The sequence below is a fragment of the Metarhizium acridum genome, assembly GCF_019434415.1.
Source record: "Metarhizium acridum strain ARSEF 324 chromosome Unknown scaffold_587, whole genome shotgun sequence".
Classification (NCBI taxonomy): Eukaryota; Fungi; Ascomycota; class Sordariomycetes; order Hypocreales; family Clavicipitaceae; genus Metarhizium; species Metarhizium acridum.
Genome location: NW_027094049.1, coordinates 291,117 through 314,421, shown reverse-complemented (window position 1 = coordinate 314,421; position 23,305 = coordinate 291,117). Strand labels below are relative to the sequence as shown.

Below are 23,305 nucleotides of genomic sequence, written 5' to 3'. Positions count from 1 at the left end.
GATGTCTGCGCATCTGCACAATCTGTATTCCTCCTCTTTGCTGAGTCAAACACGGCTTCACGATCACTCTCGGGTCCAAAGGTTGGCTTCGGCATCGTCTCATAGCGTTGATAATTGGCATGGGAGCAGGTCAATAAGTGAGGCCTCCAGGACGGACTCCAGTCAAGAATTAGGAACCGCTCGGTGTGTTGTCCCCGCCACCAAGACAAAGATTGGAGTTGCAGATTGCTGTAGACGCCGCACGAAGGGCAATTCGACAGCGCAACTGGTCCCTCCAATAGGTGTCTGTCGGACTATAGCATCTGTGCGAAGCTCAATGACAGGAGTCACGACGACATTACTGCGTATTGCTCATGTATTGCTCAACAGTGGTTAGTCATATTAGGCAGAAACAAAGCCGGTCGGGATTCTGTCAACGATCAGCCATCTGCAGAGGCACCCTCCTTGACGCCGGGCGCTTACGTGCAGTTGAAAGAGCATGCCTTGCCCAACAAACTCGTCGTCATGCAGGCGCCACGCTTTGTCGCCCACTCATCATCTTTTATCTTGCACTGTTGACTGTGGAAATCACGCTCATTCTTAGGGTTGGCTAAACTGTGAACGAGTTGATTGATCCGCAGGTCGAGGGACACCCTCAAACGTCAATGTACGACGTATGTTGTCAGCGTCTTGTGTCGAGTCACTGGTGGCAGCAGCAATCGGGCCGTTCAAGATACCTACCGACCTAAGGCTACCTAGGTAGGTACTTAAGTAGGGAACTCAGGTGCTGTTTATGGCATGCCCCGGAGGCAACAGAGTCAGGGTTGAGAGTTCGCGCTCGCGCTTTCCATGTTCCATGGCCGGCGTGTTCGTGCCAACAAGACCGGCATTAGACTCCAGATGTCCCCGGTTCTCCCAGCTCAAGCCCTCAATGACGACGTCGCGACACAGTCACGACCATCTTCACATCACAAGGAGATCAGTAGCTTAGGCACTGCATCTTGCCGGAGCCTCGTTTCAACTCTGGCGTGCAGAAGTTGAGTTGCATGAACACGGGACCCACTGAGCAATGCGGGCAAAAAGTTCCTGATGCCTAGGGTATTTCATCAAATTAGATAGTACCTACCAAGTAGTAGGCAGCTATCGCACTCTATGCTATAATATGCTGTAGTATCTAGTGTGGTAGTCCTAGATTGGTAAATATATTCTTCCACAGACTGTAGGGCCTTCGAGGCCACCCCCCCCCCCCCCAAACCACCTCTCCTCAACCGTTAAGACAATGCTATTCGCAGCTGGGTATCAGGTTCCCAGATGTCTCAGAATTATAGGTTACAAAATACCACAGGCTGGCCAACGGCCTGGATTTATTCCGTTAGGAGACTGGCAAAGATGAGGGACCTCGACAATTTGCGCGAGCAAAGGGCGGTCATGAAGGGTGAACAAAATTTACATTGAAATTGTATCGCTCTTTTACTCTTCCAAATCTATTCTGCTTCACATGCCGTTTATTTCAAAGTCACCAATTCCTCAGCACTCGTCGGGTGGATGGCTACACAGCTGTCAAAGTCCGCCTTGGTAGCACCCATCTTGACAGCAACACCGAATCCCTGGAGCATCTCAGCGCTGCCCTGACCCATAATATGCAGGCCAACTACCCGCTCTTCAGGACCAGTAACAATTAATTTGTAGTTGGTTGGACCCTTGTGCTCGGGCTCCATCATGGCGTAGTACATGGCTGTAAAACTCGTCTTGTAGACCTTGATATTGTCCTTGCCGTATTTCTCGATAGCCTCAGGTTCCGAGAGGCCAATGCTACCGACTTCGGGGTGTGCGAATACGACGGACGGAATATTGCTGTAGTCGAGCTTTCGGGTGGCAAATTCCGCAGGTCCAAACAGGCGCTGAGCCAGTCTACGGCCAGCGGCGATGGCGACGGGGGTAAGCTCTACCTCTCCACTGACATCACCGAGGGCGTAGATATTCTCGACACTGCTATTTTGGTACTCATCGACCTGAACATGGCCTCTCTCGGTCAGTTTGACGCCGGCTTCTTCCAAGCCAATATCCTTGGTCATGGGGGTTCGCCCGACCGCCCAGATAAGGTGGTCAACATCGGAAACGGAGCTCTGCTTTCCCTCGGCATCCTTGTAGGTGACGATAAGCTTGCCATTGGCGTCTTTTTCAATTTTGGTGGCTTGTGACTCCTTGTGCAGGTTAACTCCAAGTCTCTCGTACTCCTTGGTAACCGTCTCCTGAATCATTGGGTCGAAATGGCGCAAGAAAGTTTTGCCGCGGATGAAGAGGTGGGTTTCCGTGCCGAGGGCGTTGAACATGCCTGCAAACTCAACGGCGATGTAACCAGCACCAACGATGGCAACCTTCTTGGGCTGCTTGTCAATGTCAAAGAATCCATCGCTATTGATGCCCAGCTCCGCACCGGGAATCTGTGGAGGGGAGCTCGGGCGGCCACCGACGGCGATAAGAATCTTCTTGGCATTGACGAGAACTTTGCTACCGTCATCTAGCGTAACCTCGACTTGGTTCTTGGACAGCAGCCGACCCCACCCGTGCAGGTACTCGACCTTGTCGTTCCCCAGGTTGCGCTCGTATATGCCGTTGAGACGCTTAACATAAGCGTCACGCTTATTCTTGAAGGTGGTCCAGTCGAAAGAAGCGGTTTCTTTGACGGAAAAGCCATAAGCCTTGGCGTCGTGAAGAGTCTCGGCGATGGCAGCGGCATTGTACGTAACCTTTTTGGGGACACATCTACACATCACAACAGCACTAGTCAGCAAGCAATCCTCTCATAAAAGGTCCCCTACTTAGAAACAGACCTGGATTTCAACTTACCCAACGTTCACGCACGTCCCACCGAGTCGGGCGGCTTCGACAACCATTGCCTTTGCGCCGAACTTGGAACTGGCCATGCGGGCCGATCCAAGACCACCACTACCACCACCAAGAACAAGATAATCCGTTTCCTTCGTTATGGGAGCCATCGTCGCAGACGATGTAGATAGATGGCGGGACAAAGAAGCTATGCGATGCGGGGCAGCTCTTGAAGTGCGGGACAAGAGGGCGAGGGATTGCATGGACGACTAGGGCTGTGTTGTATGTGTGTAAAAGCTTCCCCACGTCAGGATGAGCGAGCTCTCCTTTTATGTGAAGGATTGACGAACTAATGGGAATGGTGGGGATTGGACGGCAATGACGTCTTTTTTCCCTGATCAAAAGTATTCGAGTTATCCAGAACGAAAGACAAATATGTATATGCGACCTTGGCCGGAGAACCCGGTCTAGCGCCGAGGGACAGAAGATCCGTAAAGGTTAGCTGAGTAATCTGTGTCTGAGAGCGATGCAGTGTGACGGGAGCGACTGAACTGTGCGTATATGACGACTGAGCTGCGACTTAAGGAGCGCAAAGAGACCACTCTATTGAGGCTAGATGGCATAAGTCCGCACGACGGTTCGGGAATGATTTGAAATTCACCTTTGGATTCGGGCTGCGACCATGTCAAATCATTGGGATTGCGACATGACGAACGACGGGAAACCCCGGCCAATCATTGAGCTGGAGAGCACGCCTTGCAAGATTAGGGCCCCACAAACTCCGACAACGAAGGAATTTCCAATTCTGACTCGGCATCGAGACTTCAGATTGTCAAACCCAGGCGATGAGGGGTGCTGCTAACGAACATTCGGATCATGTGCTCTGATATCTCTGCTGCTCTGTGCGACATGTCAGCATGGTCGTGCATTCTCTCATCACTCGACATGTTCACAAATTACAATGCAGTCAAGTCTTGCGCCTCGTCCTTTCCGTTACACCTGCAGCCACAGCCACGTTCCTGGAGTGCGCTTTCACCAGCCACACTCTGGTCAACCAACACCATGAGTTCCCCAACCGCTCGTCTCGGTGACAGCCACCGAATCACAGCTCTCCACCAGACTCCAGCCCTCCCCCCGGCTGATCGCAGTCTCCCAATTCCAACCTGATTTAAGTTTCCCGGCTCCTGGCTTGCCTCTTCTCCATCATAGCGCTTCGACCCAACGGTCGTCCAACGTTGTTTGGCGCACATAGATTGCAAGTCTTTGCCTTTCAACTCGACGGTCAGGAGCACCGAGACGGCACGGAGTACCAGACGAATCCATTCTGCCCAGCCCCGGTGACGACGGCAACCCAATAACTCCTCCCCTCCCAACCCCCATCATTTACGTCAAGCTCCTTGAATCATCTATGCATCATAATGTCTGCTGACCTTGGCGCCGATTCTGGTATGCCGATCCCACGTCCCTGACTATTTCCAAGTCTGATTCAAAACGGTCCAAGTTAACCTTAAAAGTGCCTGCAGCGCCGCCGAATCTCAACCTCTCCCCCGAAGAGAAGCGAGTCTATGCACAGCTATTTCGTCAAGCTGATGCAGAAGGCGCTGGTTTTGTCACTGGCGATGCCGTCGTGGCGTTGGCCGAGAAGACAAGACTTCGGAATGATCAGTGCCAAACAGTTAGTCACCGGCTTCCCTAGTCTTCCGCCACATCCGACTAACGATTCCTCTCCATCAGATATGGCAGATCGCGGACAGTGAAGACCGTGGTTTCCTGACGCCGACAGGCTTCAGCATTTTTCTTCGTTTGATCGGCCATGCTCAAGCTGGACGGGAACCGACAGCCGAGTTAGCCCTTCAACAAGGCCCGATACCTCGATTCGATGGCTTGTGGACATCGCCGGCGCTGGGTTCGCCCACCTCCTCAAGCCCAGCGCCGCTGCAAGCTCAAGTAAGTGGTGGCGCCGTTCGAATACCATACTTGACTCCGGACAAGGTGTCAGAATATGCTGCGATATTTGAGCGCCTGCCGCTGCAAGCTGGCAGACTTCACGTTGAACAGGCCAGACTGATATTTGAGAAATTCGGTTTGCCCAAGGAAACGATAAGAGACTTTTGGACGCTCACAGGTATTGAGGAACGAGGGTTCTTTGTGCTCCCAGAATTCGTTATTGCTATGCATTTGTTCACCTGTATAAAGGCTGGTAGTCTCCGTTCCATGCCCAAGGTCCTGCCGCCCGCTTTGTACGAGGCCGCCACTAGGCGCGGTGCTGCACCCCGTCAGTCCCCCAGTAACACCGGTATGGGACCGATGCCAAAGCAGTTGAGCGGTTCCGCCCAGATGCGAGTAGGCAGTCCTCTTGGAAGACCGCCAATCGCGCCGCCCGCAGCCAGTGGTGATTGGGCTGTGTCCGCTGCAGACAAGGCCAAATTCGATCAAATTTACGCTACTCTCGATAAAACAAATAAGGGATATCTTAGTGGAGAGGAGGCCGGTCCATTCTTGAGGCAGTCTAACCTTCCGGAGGAAAAATTGGCCCAGATATGGGACCTTGCCAACTTCAACAATCAAGGCCAGCTTACTCGAGAAGGATTCGCTATCGCCATGTACTTGATTCGACAGCAGAGAAGCGGCGTTGGTGGTGATCTGCCTGAAATGCTGCCGGAGAACCTCATCCCTCCCAGCGTTCGCAACCAGAGGCAGCCTTCTGCGTTTCCCGCGCCAGTAGCCCGGCCTGCGCCTCCGCAGCCCAAGTCCGCCATGGATGACTTGTTTGGACTTGAATCGTCTCCTAGCCCTGCGCCAGTACAAACTACCATGTCTACTGGGGGGTCGAATGCAAATGATCCATTTGCTGGCGGTTCAGCTATTCTGCCTCCGTCGTCCCCAATACGCCCGACCACAACGAGTACCACATTCAAACCATTTGTGCCTTCTTCAACATTTGGCAAGGGCTTGACTGGACCACCGTCTCAAGGAGATGCCCCCAAGCAGTCAGAAGATCTCCTGGAAGACAATGACCCGGAAGCCAGCAAGAACATCACCGGAGAGACCACCGAGTTGGCTAATTTGTCCAACCAAATTGGAACCCTCTCGAAGCAGATGCACGATGTTCAAAGTAAACGGACCACAATCCAGGGCGAGCTTAATCAGACGAATTCTCAGAAACAAAACTTTGAACAACGACTGGCGCAACTGCGAGCCCTGTACGAGAAAGAGGCTGAGGACACCCACTCTCTGGAGAAGCAGCTGAGAAAATCTCGTGCTGATACACAAAAGCTTCAGTCTGAGTGTATGACCCTCGAGGGAACATTCAGAGACGTTCAGTCTCAGCATCAACAGCTTGCAGCCGCTTTGCAAGCGGACCAGCAGGAGAATGCAAACTTGCGAGAACGCATCCGGGTTGTCAACGGCGAGATTGCCAAGCTCAAACCCCAGATTGAGAAGCTCAAGTCTGACAGTCGCCAGCAGAAGGGTCTGGTTGCCATCAACAAGAAGCAGCTATCCACAACTGAGGGAGAACGAGACAAGCTTAAGAACGAAGCTGCCGAGCTGGCCAAGGGAGGAGAAGATGCTGCTAGGCAGATGGACAGCAACTCACCTACCTCGGCATCTGCACAGGTTGCGAGCCCGGCCTTGTCGACTGTCAGCGATAACAACCCCTTCTTCAAGCGAACGGCAAGCACCGACGTTATGGGTGCCTTTGCGTCCCCTTCGACGAAACCATATGCCGACAAATCGCTTGATGAAGTATTTGGTCCGTCATTCGGACCTGGGACCAGCACGAGCACTCCCCCTCCACCTGCCTTTCAGCAGCAACATACTGGAACTTCCGCGGCCAGCGGAGCGTCTTTTCATACCGGCCGCTCCAGTCCCAGCGTTAGCCGTCAGGGTACGATGAACATGGAGCCTCCTGCGCCACCCGCATCAAGGCAAATCAACTCCAGCTTCTTGCCGTTCCCCGACCACTCCGAATCTCTCTCTTCGTCTCGCCAGGTCTCGCCACCTGCTTCGCGAGCCGAAGGCCTCTCTGTTGACAGCCATGGTGAGTCAGCCGCCGAAGAGGGCGAGAAGAGTGAGACGCAAGGAGCAACTCCTACTGCCGCTGAGGCTCCGACTGTGTCGGTCACGGAAGCAGCATTGAAGGCCAAGGCCGATGAATCCACCGACTCGGCGCCGAAGCCAGACCCTTTTAGCAGCACCGATCAGGCAAAGGCCAAGGCAGATTTCGACAATGCTTTTGCCGCTTTTGCTGCCTCCGGCAAGGGCAAGGCCGCTGGTGAGTCGAATGTCGACAAATCCACCGACGCTTTTAACACCGAGTTCCCGCCTATTTCCGAGTTGGAGCGCGCCGATGAGTCTGAGTCGGAAAGTGAGCGAGGTGGTTTCGACGATGACTTCACTGCTGCTTCGCCTCCAAACAAGGGCATCAATAAGAAGGATGCGGCCGCTACGGAGGCCAAGAAGACCGCCGCGGAAACACCTGTAAATGCCGGCCCAGAAATCCCCGCCAAGGAACCTGTGGAGGATACCAATAAAAGGTGAGGAATCGTCGTTGTCCTAAGCAACCTGAAAGAAGGGGGTCAACCAGTCACTAACTTCAGGTCTCAGTTCCGAACAGCCATCGTCACCTGCCACCGTCACCAATACGACCCAGCCGACTTTGACTGCTGATGACATCTTTGGAACAGCTGCTCCGACTGCCGTGCCCCAAAAGACGACTGGGAAAACCGTTTTTGATGATCTGGATGACGACTTTGAGGGCTTAGAAGACGCCAAAGAAGGGTCTGCAGATGATGACTTTGCCAACATTTCTCGGGACGACTTCAATCCCGTGTTTGATAGCAGCCCACCCGCCAGCCAAGCCAAGAGTGAGTCCACGGCATTTGGCAATGAAAGCACGTTCGACTTTGTGTCTCACAGCTCTGCAGCCGGTAGTACTACCCAGCAGAAGACTGCTGACTCTCATGACTGGGACGCCATCTTTGCTGGCCTGGACTCGCCTAGTAATCTCAACCCCCCTGGCCCTGGTGGGGAGGGCGGTGGTGACAAGCACGCTGAACGTCCAGGGCCTCCTGGTCGAGCCCTTACCGAGCAGGGAGTACATGATGATCCGATCTTGAAGAGTCTCACCGACATGGGTTATTCTCGTTCAGATGCGGTGGCTGCTCTAGAAAAGTACGACTACAATTTGGAAAAGGTATTTGTTCCCGCGATTTCCTTGAGTAGGGTAACTTGCTAACCAGTGAATTTTTTTTTTTTTCGTCAGGCTGCCAACTATCTTGCGAGCAAGTCATAGAAGCCACCAGCCTGCATAGCACTAACAAGGCTATAACCGCCTCCAACCAAAGAAGGGGATATTACGAACCACAGCATTTGTGAGGTGACGTCTGAGGGGTCCTGCCCCATGTTCTTTCTTTTGTTCCTAAAGCGACAGAGGGGGCCGAATAGCAAGGGCGGGACAATACGTCCGAATGGATGGATAGGAGAACATATTCCTTTTTAATTACCTGGACTTGGCAATGTTTCGAAGGAAAGATTGGTGTCCACTGTACGCTAGCCAACGCATTCTCTTGATAGAATCAGCAGTCTCACAGCATTCCGTCTCGGTGTCTTGTTTGAACAGTGAATTCTTCTAAATGCGACTAATCGTACATGGAAGCAGCAACCCTTTGTGTCGTCAATGTCTGGCATTTTCTTCTTCGTCATCCTCCTCTACCCATGACAAGAACCAGCGACGCCTCAAGTCTGGCGCCGTTGCGTCACGCATCCATCGTCTCTACTTGACCTTGCTCATGATTGTCTCGGGCCCCCTTACAACGTCTATCTGCGCCGCCCTCGCCTTGACGGCATTCAGCATGCTCCTCTCGAAATCATCCCTCGACCTCAAGACGGCCTCGACCCACGAGATGTGCAGGTCCCAATAGGCCGCCTTGAACGCGGCAAACTGGTCCGCCACGGCATCCTTGTCGCAGGTCAGCAGGCCGAGGAAGGGCTCCGTGACCCTCCACGTCTGCTTGATCGAGCTGCCGACGTCCGGGTTGGGCAGGTTGCTGAAGTACTCAAAGGCGGTGGAGATGTCGTTGAAGAGCTTGTCGCGGAAGGGGTCCGCGCGGCGAAACTTGGCGCCCTTGTTGCGCACGGAGAGCAGGTAGCGGACCAGCAGCTCGTCGGCAAAGATCTCGATGAAGATGTCGACGAGGGAGTGGTGCAGGACCTGGCGGTAGTCGCTGACGTACTCCTCAAAGGTGACCACCATTTGCTTCATGGCCGTGTTGGCGTACCACTTGGGCGTGAAGAAGTCGGGCATGACGGCGCGGAAGTCGACGGCGAAGATGAGGTGCGCAAACTTGGTGATGCACCAGGTCGAGAAGTCGACGTACGAGTCGCGCAGAGCACTCAGCTCCGACTCGCCGCGCTCGAGATACTGCGGCGTGACGTGGGGCTCAAAGTTTGCCCGGAAGGACGAGAGGTAGCCCAGGCGCGACTCCTCGTCGTTGTCGTCGATGCAGGCGATCTGGTCGTTTGCCGTGGCGATGAGCCAGTCCTGGAGGGCCTGGAAGCCCTCCAGCTCGGGGACCTTGCCGGTCTCGTAGCGCGACGCCTCGTCCTCGAGCATGCGCTGCCACGACTGCTGGCGGGTGCGCAGGCGGAGGAACATGGCGTCGATGACGCCCTCTATCACGTCGGAGCGCTTCGAGTTGGCGCCCGCGTCGATCTGCTCGCGGAGCATGCGCCAGAGGGCGATGAGGTTCTTGGTGCGGAAGTAGCCGTACTCATCTTGGTCGAGGTTGGAGCCCTCGACGTTGCGCTCCGCAAAGTCCTTCTTTTCCTGGTTGAAGATGCGGTCCATCCACTCGTCGAGGAACTTGATGATGAGCTGGCGGAAGTCGCGGACGAGCTCGCCCTCGCGGTTGTCAATGACGTGGGGGGTGAGGTCTTCCTGGCTGTATCCCATCTTGGCCATCTTTTTGTAGTACTTCTCAGGGAAGCTGATGATTTCGAGCTTGTGGGCAGATGTGCTTTCCGGATCTTCGATCATGCCGATGAGGAAGTCGTGCATGAGCTGGTGGTATATGTCGGCGTACATTTTGCCAATCTTCCACTTCTTGGGCATGAGGGGCGTCAAGCCGGCCCGCACGACGTTGAGGTCGTTGAAGTACCACCCCATGATCTTTTCGAGCTTCGAGGCATCGTCTAGGAAGTCTTCGCGGGACTGCTCGAGTTGCTGCTCGGCGTCGAGCCTGATGGCCTGCAGAAACTTGTCCTTGTAGCCGCGGACCTTCTTGGCGCCATCTGTGATGCTCTGGAACCGGGCTGCCATTTCTTCGTGGTCCTTGAGCGCTTCTTGCAGGGCCAGGACGCGCTGGTCGCTCTTCTCTTCGGCCTCCATGACGGCGGCGAACCGGACCACGAGCCCACCCTTGCCATTGAGAACAAGGTTGATCAGGTTCATTGCCAAGAGACCGAGGTGCTCGTCAAACCAGTCAATCGTGTCGTCCAGCCTGGCAAAGTAGTCCTCCAGCGTCGACTCCAGCCCAGGATCTTCCGCCCTATGTATCTGCTCCATGGCATCGTCTCGAATGTTTCTCAGCTGCGTCAGCTCGTAATGGCACGGCAGCAAATTCGGCATGTTCTCCTGGTCCTCATCGTCCTGTCGCAGCATTTTCTCCACGACCGTCAGCCGATCGTTGAAGGTCTCCAGGTCGCGTCTCATTGTTTCGACGGCAACAAAGTTTCTGTGGGCTTGGGACACCAGGTTTATGCTGGCAAAGTCCTTGATCATGTTTTGGGATTCGGAACAGAGGCGGTCAATCTTCATCATTTCTTCCTTGATGAGCTGGACCGTCTTTTGGCCGTCGCTCAGGCCCGTCATGCCCGATTGGGTGGTTTCGAGCTGTTCGCGGAGACCATTCCGTAGTTGGCCGTCAACGGCTCCCTTCTTACGCGAGAATTCCAGCTTCAGCGCGGGGATCTTATCGAGGTCGTCCGGATGCCGCAGCAGTTCGGACAGCTTGGGCACGGGGCCGTCATCCATTGTGGGCGGGGTAAGCGGACAAGCTGGGTCTATGCGATCATATCATGGTAGGAGAAAGTCTCTGCCAGAGCGTCTCTTCCAACAATGTGACTTATCGCAAGTTGGGCGCGAGGCCGGCGCGTAGTCGCCGGGGGTTGCGTAGTATTGTCGGATGCTATGTCGTTGGGACAAGAGCCAGGAGGCCGTTGGTGTTACGCCGCCCGCCCCCACACCAAAGCATCGCCAGTGGGGCACGTGTCAAGCGCCTGCAGCTGGGTCTGCTTGCTGGGATCATCTCCAGGCATCTCGCCCTCAAAGTGGGCAACCGCCCATCAATAATACAAAAGCTACCTAGTACGGAGTAGTACACCAGGTATTCTGAGCGCCGCGTATTCAGTCAATTGCCTGGGTAGTCCGTGATGCGATGCACCAGCCTAGTCTACAGCCCACATATCCCGGGTATCATGAACAACTTCAAACTTTTGTTTCTCCCTCTCAAGCTGCAACACGGCATCAGTCGGACTCACTATCCGACCCAGAGCTGCTCGTGTCGTCGTCGTCGCCATCCTCCTCTCCCAAGCTCTGCTCAGCTATAACCTCAGCAGCCTCCAAACTGACTCCCTTAGACCCAGTCTCTCCGTCCAAACCATCTTCTCCGTCCTCATCTGTGCCCACTTCCCCTTCTTCGCGGTCCATTCTACCCTGTTTCCTACGCTTTGATGATGCCTGAAATTTCTTGTTTGATGGCCCATCCTTCCGTTTTTTTCCTTGGGTCTGTGATGGGATCGAGTCCTTTGGTCCTAAGACGAATCTCGGAGGAAGCGTGTCCCCATGCTTGAGGACGTAGATAGTAGGAAACTCCAAGACTCGGGTGTTAGCCAGAATATCGCGAAGGCAGTCCCCAGCCTCCAGCGCCGTGACTTGTGTAGGCATATCGGACCGTGTGAGAGGTCCCGCGAGGAAAAACCGAAATTGCTGTCGTTGGACCTTCTCCTTCTCTGCAGGCCAGTCCTCGATGCGCCCCCCAGGAAATGACGTCCATTTCCCATCCACAGGATCTTGCATACAATCCAAGCCAAGATTCCACCTTGAATCAGTCCAGCTCTGCACCTCCCAGGCCCGCTGCTTTCGCGAGCCCGTCTCTGCACGAACCTTTTCCTCCAATATTGCCGAGTATGCTTGAAAGAGCGGAACGTCATCCATAACCTTGCTTAATGACCTCACAGTCTCCTTCTCTCCCCCGACCACCAGCCACTCAACCTGCCAATTAATCCTCCCCGTCCTCCGGTTTAGCGTGGTAGAATTTTCCCTTTGCCTGGCCATTCCCAGCGGCGCACAAACAATCTGCACGTTCAATCTCTTTAGTCTCTGTGCCAGTCCCTTTTCAAATGTTCTCCCCTTGGCCTCTCTCAAAACTCTCGTCACCAGCACTTTTCTCTTCCTCCCATCACGCCCCGTCTTCCATCGAACTTGTTGCATCGTCAATGGCCGCAGCTCCGCCTGCTGCACGAGGCCTTTTTCCTCAATGAGGAGCTTCTCGGAGCGCTCCACAGACACCTCAATGGCATGGAGAAAGTTGTAGTCATGGTCGACGCCGGCGGCGGTGCGTAGCTTCGACCGTGGGACATAGGTTGTCGGATCGCGTCGGCCGCTGCACTCGGACCAGGCTTTGTGTTTTTTGGTGCACGGCAGGGAACAGGTCTGAATGTTGCACCGGGGGCATTTGTATTTCGGGGGGGAGACGTGGCATATTGAGCAGAGGGATGTGAGAAGAGGGTCAGCCATGCTTGTAGATGGCCTTGTAGGTATGAAGGAAGAGATGAGAATTTTGCCGGAAGTGATCGCTGCGATACCACTTTCCGCCTCTGGGGTCTGCTTCTCTCTCGGGTTTTTTTCTTTTGTCCTGTCTGGTCGCTTCATGGGGCCACAACGGACCCCTGTCAAGCAGGAGGGAAATTGTGGACTGCTGCGGATTTCGGTGGCTTGACACTCAAACCTCGCCATCGTACATGAACCGATCTTGGCCGTACACAACATGGCCAGTAAACTATGCCTTCATTCAAAAATTTGTCATAAATTGTTTAGCGTCTCGCTGAGAGGCTAACGTCATCATACATGACATGGCTCAACATGCTGTGTTGAGCCAGACATGTATTTGTCTTGGGAGACCCAAGTGCCTCAGGCTATATAGAAGATAATTACAAACGGTCAGACAGCAAACTAGGGAAAAAGCAGGCATTGCGGGGGGAAACGCCAAGGAAAGACCAAAAGTTTTTACAACCTCCATCCAAGTAAAAAAAACTAAAAATGGATCAAGACGGAGTGACCAATATCCAGACTTTCGTGTCGTCAATGTGAAATGAAGATATAAAAATATGAAGAAAAATCAGAGTGCAGCAATACACAAGCGGATATAGGTGGATCACCGTATCAACAGTCGTCCAGATAAGTTAAAACAAATTGCGGTTGACAACCTCGTAAGGAATCAGCATTGGCAGAAGTATGCCTGTCGTCGGCTTCGTTGCTCCCATTAATCCTGAGGAGCCAGGTTCTTCCTGGGCGCTAATAACCACCCCCTTCATCATATCATTCCTCAAGCAGGTCGCTCTACTGTTTCTCACCGAGTGCCGCTGGCCCCAAGAGCACTGATCCTGGCACCAGATGGGCGATGCAAGAGAGACTCGGTGTGCTTGGCCACAACGCCGTTTTCATTAGTGGCGGCGCTGCCGCCCTCACTGCGGCTCTCCTCATAGTCCTCTTCGTCGTCCTCGACAATCTTTGTGGGGATCTCGTCCTTCAAGTTGTACTGCTGGCTAGATCGCTCAGGTGTAGTAGTAGCCGAAGCAAAGGACATGGCAGTGCTGCTGCGATTGGGGATCAGATCCGGAGTAGGAGGGATGCTGGAAGTGCGTCCAGGCTGGAGGCGTCTCTCCTCGCCATTATCTGAGGTGGCAACAGAGCGGTCGTCATGGCCGTCCTCGCTCTGAGCATTGGACAGGCCGCTGTGACGTCGGCTTGATCGATACTCAGCATCGTGGGCCAGCTGCAGGCTCTCCACAGCGGCCTGGCACTGGTCAGCAATGTTGCGCACAATATGGGCTATGGCATCAGTCTTGTCCTTGAGGTGACGGTCGGCAACGTCAGCAAAGCTAGCCGCAGAGAGGCGCTTGCTTCGTGGAGATTTCAGTTGGCTCGTACTGTCGTCGCCAGACGCACCATCTGAGCTCTCCTGCTCATCACTCTCAAAACCTGCCTCAATCTCGGCAACCAGCTCATCGGGCTTGGTAAGAGAGTGAATGAGATGCTCCATGTGGTGGCTCTGGCCGCCAATCAAACTCTGCAGATGCATCACCACACGGCGAGCTTCGTCACGTTGTCGCACGAGGGTGGAGTTGGTATGGCTGAGCTGGGCAAGTTCCTTCTTGTTCCTCTGTCTCTCGCGCTCAAGATCCTCGGCCATCTCCTGCTGGAGAACGAGAGCCATAAGAGCATCATCACGCTGCTTCTCAGTGCCGGTAAGACGCACAGACATGCGAGCATTATCATCCTTCTGTTGGTCAATGAGACCAGTTAGACGGCGATTCTCTCTCTTGTGGGTCTCAATCTTGACTTTGAGATCCTGTGTCTCCTTGGTAAGCTGTTCAGCAAAGGCCTGGAATTTGAGGAATTGCTGTTTCCAGCTCTCGAGCTCCTCGACAAGATAGTTGTTTCTCTTGTTGACCTTGCTGAGCTCTGTGTCCATGCGGCCCTTGAGATTGATGAAATCTTGCCAGGCTTCGAGAGCGTCACGAGAATACTGATTTCGCTCCCGAACAATTTCATTGAGATGTCTCATTGAAACTTTCGTCATGAGAGGCTTCTTTACAGAGCCGCCGAATACGGCCTTGATACCTGAATTGCGGCCCGTCTTCTCACAGACATGGTCCATGACAGCCATAACCGCATCCTGGTTCCACCACTCAGGGTCCTGGATAGACTCAACTTCTCCGCGCATGACAATGATCTGACCAGCAGGGACCAGCTTGCCGCCGCCATATGCCGATCGAAGATGGTGGGGAACACCAGCGGGGGTGACGTCGCCGTTGAGAGCCTGTGTCAGGCGAGTGACAAACTTGTTGCGCTGGCCAGGAGTAAGCGCAGTAGGTGGACTAGATGTGAGAACAAAGTTGCGGTCGAGGTCAACAACCAAAGCGTCAGTAGGGGCAGTGAAGAGAGATCGACACTCGGCGGTCACACCCAAGATGTAAGGACCGGGCTCTTGAACAAGCTCCTGCGCGTGGCGGGCGTGTACAACGGGGACGTAAAGCCCGCTCCATTCGTAAACTCGGACGCAGTACCGCACTGTTTCGGCAGCAATTGTAAGCATGGCTGCATAGTGGCTCACAAAAATGATTCGTCGAGTCGGAGAAATGGCTGCCTCAATAACGCCAACAATGTTGGGGATGGACAAACAGTTAAAAAGCGGCCACATGGAGAAATTCTGGAACCCAGTCGGGGAGGAAGGGAACTGGTAGCAGAGAGCATAGTCCTTCATGTCAATGCGGACCAAGTCGTTCAGTCTAGGAGCTGGGAAGCTCAGAATACGCGAGACTTCCTCGGCGTGAAACAAGTTGGTAGCCTTATTCCAGTGAATCCACATGCCTCGCAAATAGTCTCCCAAGAGGTTGTAAAGGGGGTAACGGGACAAGAAGGACAAGCAGTAAGGGATCCAGTAAGTCTCGTCTGGGTTGTCGTAAAAGTCAGTCTCGGTCCTCTTGCGCAAGTCCCGAATGGTCTCAGCCCTCTTTTCGTCGGCTCGAGACCAAACTCGGAGGCAGATGCCGTACAAGGTGTGAGAAGAGTCTTGCTGGAGCACAAAAGCGTGGTGAACGCAGTGGGGTTGGCTCCTGCCAGTGCAAATCTCAACATCGTGCGGAAAGCAAGCCTACGATTATCGTGTTAGTTTTTTTCCACTCCGTGGACACAAAATGATGGGGTTCTTGTTTTTCTTTCGATACTAACCCTCATAGCGGAATGGAGAGCGCGAGCAATCTCATTATCTTGCTCCAGGCGAGGGCTGCTGCCGAGAATCTCGGGGAGCCAAAATTGGCCAACAGCACCCTTCATATGGCCAATCTTGCCCTGAGCGGGAGCCGGCGCCTTGACCCATTGCGACGGTTCGCGACCGACGCCGCACACCATATAGGCATGAGTGAGAGTCTTTGGTGTTCGCTGCTGGGGCTTCACGTTCAAAGTCGAGGGAATTGGCTGCGTGATGCGAGAGTGCAGCGACGAAGTCCGACTGGGAATAAGCATATCCGCGCCAGCCTGGTCGCGCGTGCTGGGCCGGCCATCACGGTCGCCAGTGCGAGGGCGGGTAAAAGAAGAATGATTATTCAACGACGGGGCCATCACGGGCGGTTTGGATCAATGGTTGTCGTGATGAAATGCTCGTGTGTCGTATAGTATCGACGCCCCTATTGAAATGACTCTTGCACTCAACGTGGCGAGGGGATCAGAAGCGTGCAACTAGCCATTCGACGGGGAATGATTGATATTGGTAGAATCTTGTCGATTGTTGGACTCGGTCGAGGTCAACCCGCGAAGAAAAGAAAAAGGAGCAAACAAGGAGAATGAAGAACGAACAAAGAACAGCCTGGGTGGGGGAAAGTCTCTGGACTCTTTCAGAGCCGATGAGGGTGAGGTAGACAGACACGCGGGACTGGCGAGACACGGAGAATGTAGAAACTAGAGGAGAGAGACTGGGGACGGGCCTGTCTAGATTTGGGGGGCATCCAGGACATGGGAGCTTCACAGTTGACCCAAACAGGTGAGCTCTTCCTCCATAGACTGGACGGGAGCCCACAATCGCAGGGCCGTTTGTACGATACGGAGACAAGAGACTACTTGGACCTGGGTCTTTGCCCGCGGCGCAGGCCAGGCCAAAAAGGAGGGGAGCGAGCAAATAGATTTGAAATGACCGCGCATGGCAATAGAGCACAGAGCTCGAGGCTGCATGGGAGAGACAAGGATGCCGCACTTGAAGAGCCCACAGTTCGGGTGAGCCATGTCGGCGGTGCGTCGTGTAATGCGTCGTGAGTCGTCGAGGTCGATGAGCAGGGTCGAGCAGGGTTGGGCGAGGTAGCATGGGGATCCCGTCAGGGGAAAGTGGGCAAAAGAAACGCCACTTGGAGAGTTGAGGCGTTTTGGCGTTGAAGGAGGATGCAAAGTCCGCCACTCTGCCCGTTCGAGAGGGCCAATCCGGGCCAGCATAACCGTCGTCCCCAGCAGAATTTGAAGTAACTTGGTACCCATCCTGGTGCGGCCCGTCTTCGACAAGGCAAAGTCCTCGGTACGCCGTTTCAGATTCTCGGCATGGCCCAGCAGACTGCACATGTTCAGGTCCGGGACCGGGGGGCAAGAGCCAGCCAAACCAGAACTGCCAGGCCGCGCCTTCTACGGAGTAACTTGAGACTGTTTCTTACCCTGTAATTCTTGGGCTCTGCATACTCCAAAGTTACTTGTGCAATTATCGAAACTTTGAGCACCAACATCCCCACCTCCGACCGCAGTCATGGCATCGTCGATTCTCTCTGCATTCAGCATAAGGCCAACCAACTCGACACCTCGTATTGCACCTAGATCTTCTCGCGTTGTCGATGGGCCTGATGAACGGTGGGACGAGTTCTGCACCGACCCGTGAGTATGCGCAGGGGCCCCCAGGCGCGCCCAATTGCGACCACCCTGACCACCAATAGATTACCATGTTGGCCCGGCCAGGGAAATTGTCTCTGCTGGCACAAGGACTGAGAGAAGGGAGAAAGTGCCTCCAAACCCAGCCAGCCAGAAAAAAAAATACAATCCAGGGGCTTCAACATTTCAGCCCACACCATTCATCCTCGTGCAACTTGTTGGGCTGCACCGACAAAAGCAATGCTAGTCAGTCAGTCTACATATGTACACCACAAACAAAGAGGGGTCGAGGAAAAGAATATGATGCAGCATCCATGGCCAAAAGAAACAACATTCAAAAAATCTTTCAACAACCAGCACTAAGGCTGAGCTGCGGACATTGCTGCAAGGGGTCCAAACGACTGCTTCGTAAGCTTGGGCAGGCCAACAGGCCAGGGCAATATGCCAATCACGTCGTCCGTCGGGCTCACGAAAAATTGCTGATACATTTTGTTTGTTTGAAAAGAAGAAGAAAAAGACAACATTCCGAGGCTCTGATGCTTTTATTGCTAGGTCTCATCACCGCTTGGCTACCAGTCACATATTACCATCACACTGGCTTGTGTTTAGTTCCACAAAGGCCAACCTCGTCAAAGACGCCCGCCGTCAATGCCATAAAAGCGTCACAGCGCTTTATTTAATGATACCTGCCTAGGTACCTAGGTAGGTATCCAACAGTGCTCGGCACGGCCAGGTGTTCTTCTACTGTACATGGTCGTCGACGATCCGACTCGTCGTGGATTCATTCCTAAGCCTCCACTCACCACTGTTAAATACTCCGTACTAGCGCATTGTTTCGTCGCTGGGGCCGTCCGTGATTCTCACTACAATGCAAACTACTCTTCGCGATGTGGAGTCCCCTGGCCACTCCTCTATTGCGGTACTTGACCAAGGCTGGACCCCGTATAATTGGAAGCATGCGTTGGTGGGGGGAGGTGAAAGATGCCGGATCAAAGATATTCGCCCAGTTTTACTTCAACTTTGCCTACCAACTACTTTGCACAAAGTCAGTACATGTTGCGCGCGTCGTTCGACAACCACGGCGTTTGCCCCTGATGAAACCAGTTCAGCTCATGGAAGGCATAGCTTGTGCATTCGCTGTACTGTCGTGTAGTCCACTTCAAAAAAAGAGGCTGGGCGGCATCTCATATGAGACGTTACTACATACCTCCGTGCACGGGCGATGCCGCTGGGTCATCCGGTATCATTCTGATGTCTCTTCGCATATCGCACCGAACTCCAGTGCGGTGGGACGCGATGGATGAAGCCTTATCTGACTACTTCCTTTCGACGACGGCAAGACGGCAACCATCGAGTAAAGCCGTGCACTGGACAAAACCCCGGATGATGTGCTTGGCATTGACAAGTGCCGAGTTGCGGCTTGCCTCCGAAGACGCTTTGGCACAGAAGCCATACGAGCCCATGTTTGTGGTGATGACTTTGACTCGCATTCTCTCTACTCCGTACATACTTGTGTGTTTCCGATCTAAGAATATTTCGGTATGGAGTACTCCGCAAACATCTCGCATGAGCTCTACTGTAGATGCCGCATTGATTGAAACACCCACTCCACGGCAGATAGAGGATAGTGCAGATATAGTGCTCTTGGAGCACCCGGCACCCACGGAACATGCAGGCACCGCGTACGGACATGAAGGCACCGCGGAGATCGCTTGTTTTGGCGCTGATGTGCTTCAGAGAATACAACGCCGGATGCTATGGAAGCCGAGTCGAGCAGCCCTGTGCAATCACGCACGTCTCATCCACCACCCAAGAAACCCAACCCATAACCTATTTCCTTGTTGATCAGTCGTTATCCCTCGTCCTTCTTAGTCAGCTCTATCACCATCGTTAAGTGCTTTCTCAGTGGAGAGTCATAAGCGTTCAACCTCTCTGGAGTCGTTCAACGCCGCCGGGTGGTCGAATACTTATGTCCACAAACTGTAGCTAGCCTCTCAACGCACTCCGCACATGCTCCTGGGGGCGACTCTCCTGTGACTCGTCTCCTTAGTCGATTGATTCAAATGGCCTCGAGCCATAATCCCGCCCGCACCGTATTGTTGGGGTTATACATATAGCCAGTATGCAAAACCGGACCAGGGCAAGTTGCAGTTACAGTTTCGGTTTACGTGGAAATTTATTACAGACGCGATTAAGCGCGAAGATATATCTGGCGTTCTGGGTAAGATGGTATGGTGATCGGGATCAAAAGAGACTCGTCCCACCGAGAAACCTTGCACAGGCAGAACCCGGCACGTTTTCCCACAGTTTTGTCGACCTAGGTTTCAATGGCTTCACACAGCTCTGTACTGATCTCTCGCTCCAGCTTACCGTCAACAAAAAAAAGCCCTTGGCTCAGACGGCAACCGAAATTTGAACTATCTCTTCGTTCTTCGCATGCTTCCTACCCGTTCCGGGCTCCTCAAGCACCAGCAGAGAAGCAGCAGATGTACTCCGTACGGAGCCCTCAACTCGCAACTAGGACGCCATTGGCCCCTGTTCTCACATCCTGTTCATTTCGATTGCTTTCAAAGGCAACAACGGACGGATTCGCCTGGTGGAAATATGACGGCTGATGTGGCTGTCCGCCGTCCAGATTTGGGGTGCGGCCCGACGCATTTCCATTCAAGCCTCGGTTGATTTCGCTAATCATTTTACAATGCGTACACAGGGGTCGCCATTGAGAAACCAATTTGACAGACCAGCTGTCCCGATTTTGCCTAATAATAATGCGCAGTCATTCGCAACTCAATCAGAGTAGAATAAGACGGTCTACAGAGTACTCCGTAGGATGTGGCAGTTCTACAACGCCACGCCCTCTCCTTTCGTCTGGAAACGAGCACCCGACACTATCACCACTTCGAGTTGTCGCTGCTTGGATTGAACTTAAGACTGATGTTACAGTTTGCCTAGTATTTGCAGACTGGCCGAGTGTATTCCCCTCCCCCGCACAAGAGAAACTGATGACGTGTTGTCGTTGCCTTCGACCTGCATGACAAGCCAAACTCAGCAACATTTGACACACCATCTCGGGCTCGCTTGTTGTCTTATTTTGGTGATACCATGCGCTTAGTACGACTCCGGCAATCAAACCCGACAACTCAGGAGAATCCGCATGAATTTGAAACGTGCATCGATCCCCGCCTCCACTGTCTTACATTGAACACAATTCCACCTGTCGTCTCAACAGTGCCCTTCTGTGAATGTTCGACAGCTCTGGGACTATTGGGGCCATTACGGAGTCATGGTCCTGTAATATGGGTACACGTCTGATTTATGACAAGGCGAAATAACGCATGATTGTGGGAAATGTTCACCGTGAGCCTGTGCCCGTATTACCTGTCATATATGTACAGAGTATGTACTGCCTCCCTTGTGTCCCCATAAGCGTCGATGATGCAGCGAATACCAACACCCACCCCAGACAAGCATATGTACATAAGAAAAAAGATCAACAGCGGGTCGGTGGATCATCATTTTGACACCCATCGTTTGCGCCAGTCGTGAGTCGCGCCCTGTCTCCAAGCTCCAGAATATTACGAAGTACATGGGAAAGAAACATTTGTCCCTTTTGGTACTCCCTACATGCCAAGCTATGGGACCTGACCTCGCTACTCAGTAGGTACCCGAATCTCGTGAGAATCCTTCAAGACGACTGAGTCATGTTGGTGCGTTGGTCAAGAACGCACCGCTCTACTGTTCTCAACTTCGGTACGGAGTATTGCTGCGGCGGGCAAGGCGCATCTCATCCTGTATCATCAACGTCTGGCGCCATCTTCTTCAGACTCTTGCTGGGTACTCGCAGCCCATAAAGGGCATATACACCTCTTTCCACCGGGCTCTGGCTTTTTATGCTAGCCCGTGTTGGTCGCATGTACGGGGGGTATTGGTCATACAAGGCCAGGGTCAGCTTCTTTGCTGCCTCCTGATCATTAGGCTATTTACGCAATTCGGTCTGATATTAGTATGCGTTTTTGGGCTACCAGCAGGGGTCGTATGCTGTGTACCGTTGTACAATATGACAGGCAAACATTAACTCCTGCAGGATGTAATTTTGATATGACTATTTTAGGGAGAACAGGCATGTTGTTTGATGCTTCCCGGATTGCTACACAGCCCGTCAATGGGAATTTGGAATTCGACAAGTGGTACAGGGTAGTCCCGGCATACGACGTGAGAAATATATTTAGACACGGCAGAGTGAGGAAACAACTTGAGTTGTCCTTGCATATGGTGTAGTCGCGACTGGAGGATCAAGATGACGTGGCAAAGCTTTCAATCCCTGCAGTGCTGGCTGAATTGACGGCTATGTATTGTTGCCTGTGGCCCAGTGTATGAAGATTATTAGCACCCATCAAGTCTGATGATGTGAGACCGAACTACCTTCAGTCACTATGAGCCGCTGCATCTCATATTTTCATCTCGAATGTCCAATTCATATTTCGTCCCTGGCAAGTGTTTGATCCGTCGACGCAATGAGAGTGTGCTATCGAGTCTCGGGCAACTGCTTGAAACAACACATCTTTCTATGACTTGCAATGGGCACAAGCGGCTGGGGGAGTCGTAGAATAGCTATTACCTTGGTTCCATCACACAGATCTAGGTGCTGACTGTATATAGCTCACAGGGTCAGATGTGATCTTTTTCCAGCCAATTGAACAACTGCGCGAAGACAAGGCAACGATGCCGCGGCTACCGTGTTCGTATCTTGGCCGCGAGACGACGTAATATAAGCAGTGGTGTACCATGACATGGGGCACGAGCAAAAAATGCCAAGGACACTGATTTGGGATTGTGTTCTTGATATATCCTTATGGGATGCTTGTTGCCATGTGTGTCGCGCCCTTGAAGAGTGGCAGAGTCCCGGCCGACACGCTCTGGGATCTTGTGTCGAGTCAGCTAACTAGCAAGCTACAGATGATTACTTCCATGCCCTGCGTATACCGTATACCGTGCTTGTCATTTCATTTTCTCGCAATAAAGTAGGCTCGGTTGCTTGAGTGCTGTTCGTCTGCGCGTTTAGACTATTGACTAGGAAGCGTTTGACGTCGACCAGTGAAGATGGCGAATTTTAGCATCTGTTATTGACGTATCCCTCTTCCAATCCAGAATGACATGGTCTCCTCAACCATTCCTCGTCTAATGTATCGCTATGAAGAGTATTGATGCTGTCGTCTTGTAGCTTCAGGGCCACTCGAAGTGCGTGGTCGGCCAGTCACGACTAGTTTCCATGCTACAAGGGAGAGACCCGAGCTGGATGGAGAAATCTACTGCAGAAGCTGATTGTTATTGTGCTGCTGTATGGGTGAGGTTTATCCGCTGCATGCACCAGTTATGAAAGACCATTGATTGGACAAGGCAACAAGCATGGCTGCTATGGGAGACAGTGACGCGTGTATCTGCGGCGCGAGAACAATAATCCACGCCGCTGCTATGCGGGGAACTACATCGTCATGATACTAAGATCCTTGTAGGCTGGATTTACCACCATGAAGTCATGTTCGATTTCAGCTTCCGGCACTGCGTGTGGAGGATTCTATTTCGCCATCTGAGTGCTTTGGATGCTGTCGTCTCGATTCAAGAGTTGTTGCCCTCTTCGTGCAGGGCAGCAAGGACATTATACAAAGAACGGTCTCTCTTCGGCTATACGAAACTATGGCAACGGGCTGGGATGTCTTTGCAACTCGTGTCGTCCATTGACTGCCTTTCCAGGACAGGGAACATACTATTGAGCATATACCGGTTTCTATTCACACCGACCAGACCTAATTA

General features: G+C 53.0%; 5 protein-coding genes across 8 annotated transcripts; 1 reads left to right on the top strand and 4 right to left on the bottom strand.

Annotated features, from left to right (window-relative positions):
• Positions 1–1,166: 1,166 nt before the first annotated feature.
• On the bottom strand, positions 1,167–3,439 carry GLR1 (Glutathione reductase). Of its 2 annotated transcripts, XM_066122813.1 has the most exons (4): positions 3,159–3,439; positions 2,830–3,105; positions 1,430–2,745; positions 1,167–1,337 (listed from the first exon to the last, which is right to left on the bottom strand). In XM_066122813.1, exons 2-3 carry the CDS (start codon positions 3,069–3,071, stop codon positions 1,485–1,487), a joined length of 1,503 nt encoding a protein of 500 aa, XP_065972033.1. In that variant the 5' UTR covers positions 3,072–3,105; positions 3,159–3,439; the 3' UTR covers positions 1,167–1,337; positions 1,430–1,484. The 2 variants fall into 2 exon arrangements, with proteins under 2 accessions (XP_065972033.1, XP_065972032.1); XM_066122812.1 differs by lacking the exon at positions 3,159–3,439 and having other exon boundaries at positions 1,167–3,105.
• Positions 3,440–3,638: 199 nt separating this feature from the next.
• On the top strand, positions 3,639–10,996 carry J3458_021883 (uncharacterized protein). Of its 2 annotated transcripts, none has more exons than XM_066122811.1 (4): positions 3,639–4,254; positions 4,323–4,483; positions 4,543–8,005; positions 8,075–9,728. In XM_066122811.1, exons 1-3 carry the CDS (start codon positions 4,227–4,229, stop codon positions 7,348–7,350), a joined length of 2,997 nt encoding a protein of 998 aa, XP_065972031.1. In that variant the 5' UTR covers positions 3,639–4,226; the 3' UTR covers positions 7,351–8,005; positions 8,075–9,728. The 2 variants fall into 2 exon arrangements, with proteins under 2 accessions (XP_065972031.1, XP_007811954.2); XM_007813763.2 differs by lacking the exon at positions 3,639–4,254 and having other exon boundaries at positions 4,272–4,483; positions 4,543–7,346; positions 7,417–8,005; positions 8,075–10,996.
• On the bottom strand, positions 8,585–10,843 carry SEC6_2 (SNARE-binding exocyst subunit S6; the record flags this gene model as incomplete). The annotated part of the gene is made up of 1 exon (XM_007813762.2): positions 8,585–10,843. The coding sequence occupies one exon, from the start codon at positions 10,841–10,843 to the stop codon at positions 8,585–8,587; it is 2,259 nt and encodes a 752-aa protein (XP_007811953.2).
• Positions 10,990–12,720, bottom strand: J3458_021881 (uncharacterized protein). Its single transcript, XM_007813761.2, has one exon. The coding sequence runs from the start codon at positions 12,605–12,607 to the stop codon at positions 11,336–11,338; it is 1,272 nt and encodes a 423-aa protein (XP_007811952.1). The 5' UTR covers positions 12,608–12,720; the 3' UTR covers positions 10,990–11,335.
• Positions 12,721–12,878: 158 nt separating this feature from the next.
• On the bottom strand, positions 12,879–16,692 carry J3458_021880 (uncharacterized protein). Of its 2 annotated transcripts, XM_007813760.2 has the most exons (2): positions 15,824–16,692; positions 12,879–15,746 (listed from the first exon to the last, which is right to left on the bottom strand). In XM_007813760.2, the coding sequence occupies exons 1-2, from the start codon at positions 16,211–16,213 to the stop codon at positions 13,440–13,442; spliced, it is 2,697 nt and encodes an 898-aa protein (XP_007811951.1). In that variant the 5' UTR covers positions 16,214–16,692; the 3' UTR covers positions 12,879–13,439. The 2 variants fall into 2 exon arrangements, with proteins under 2 accessions (XP_007811951.1, XP_065972030.1); XM_066122810.1 differs by having other exon boundaries at positions 12,879–16,520.
• Positions 16,693–23,305: the final 6,613 nt, after the last annotated feature.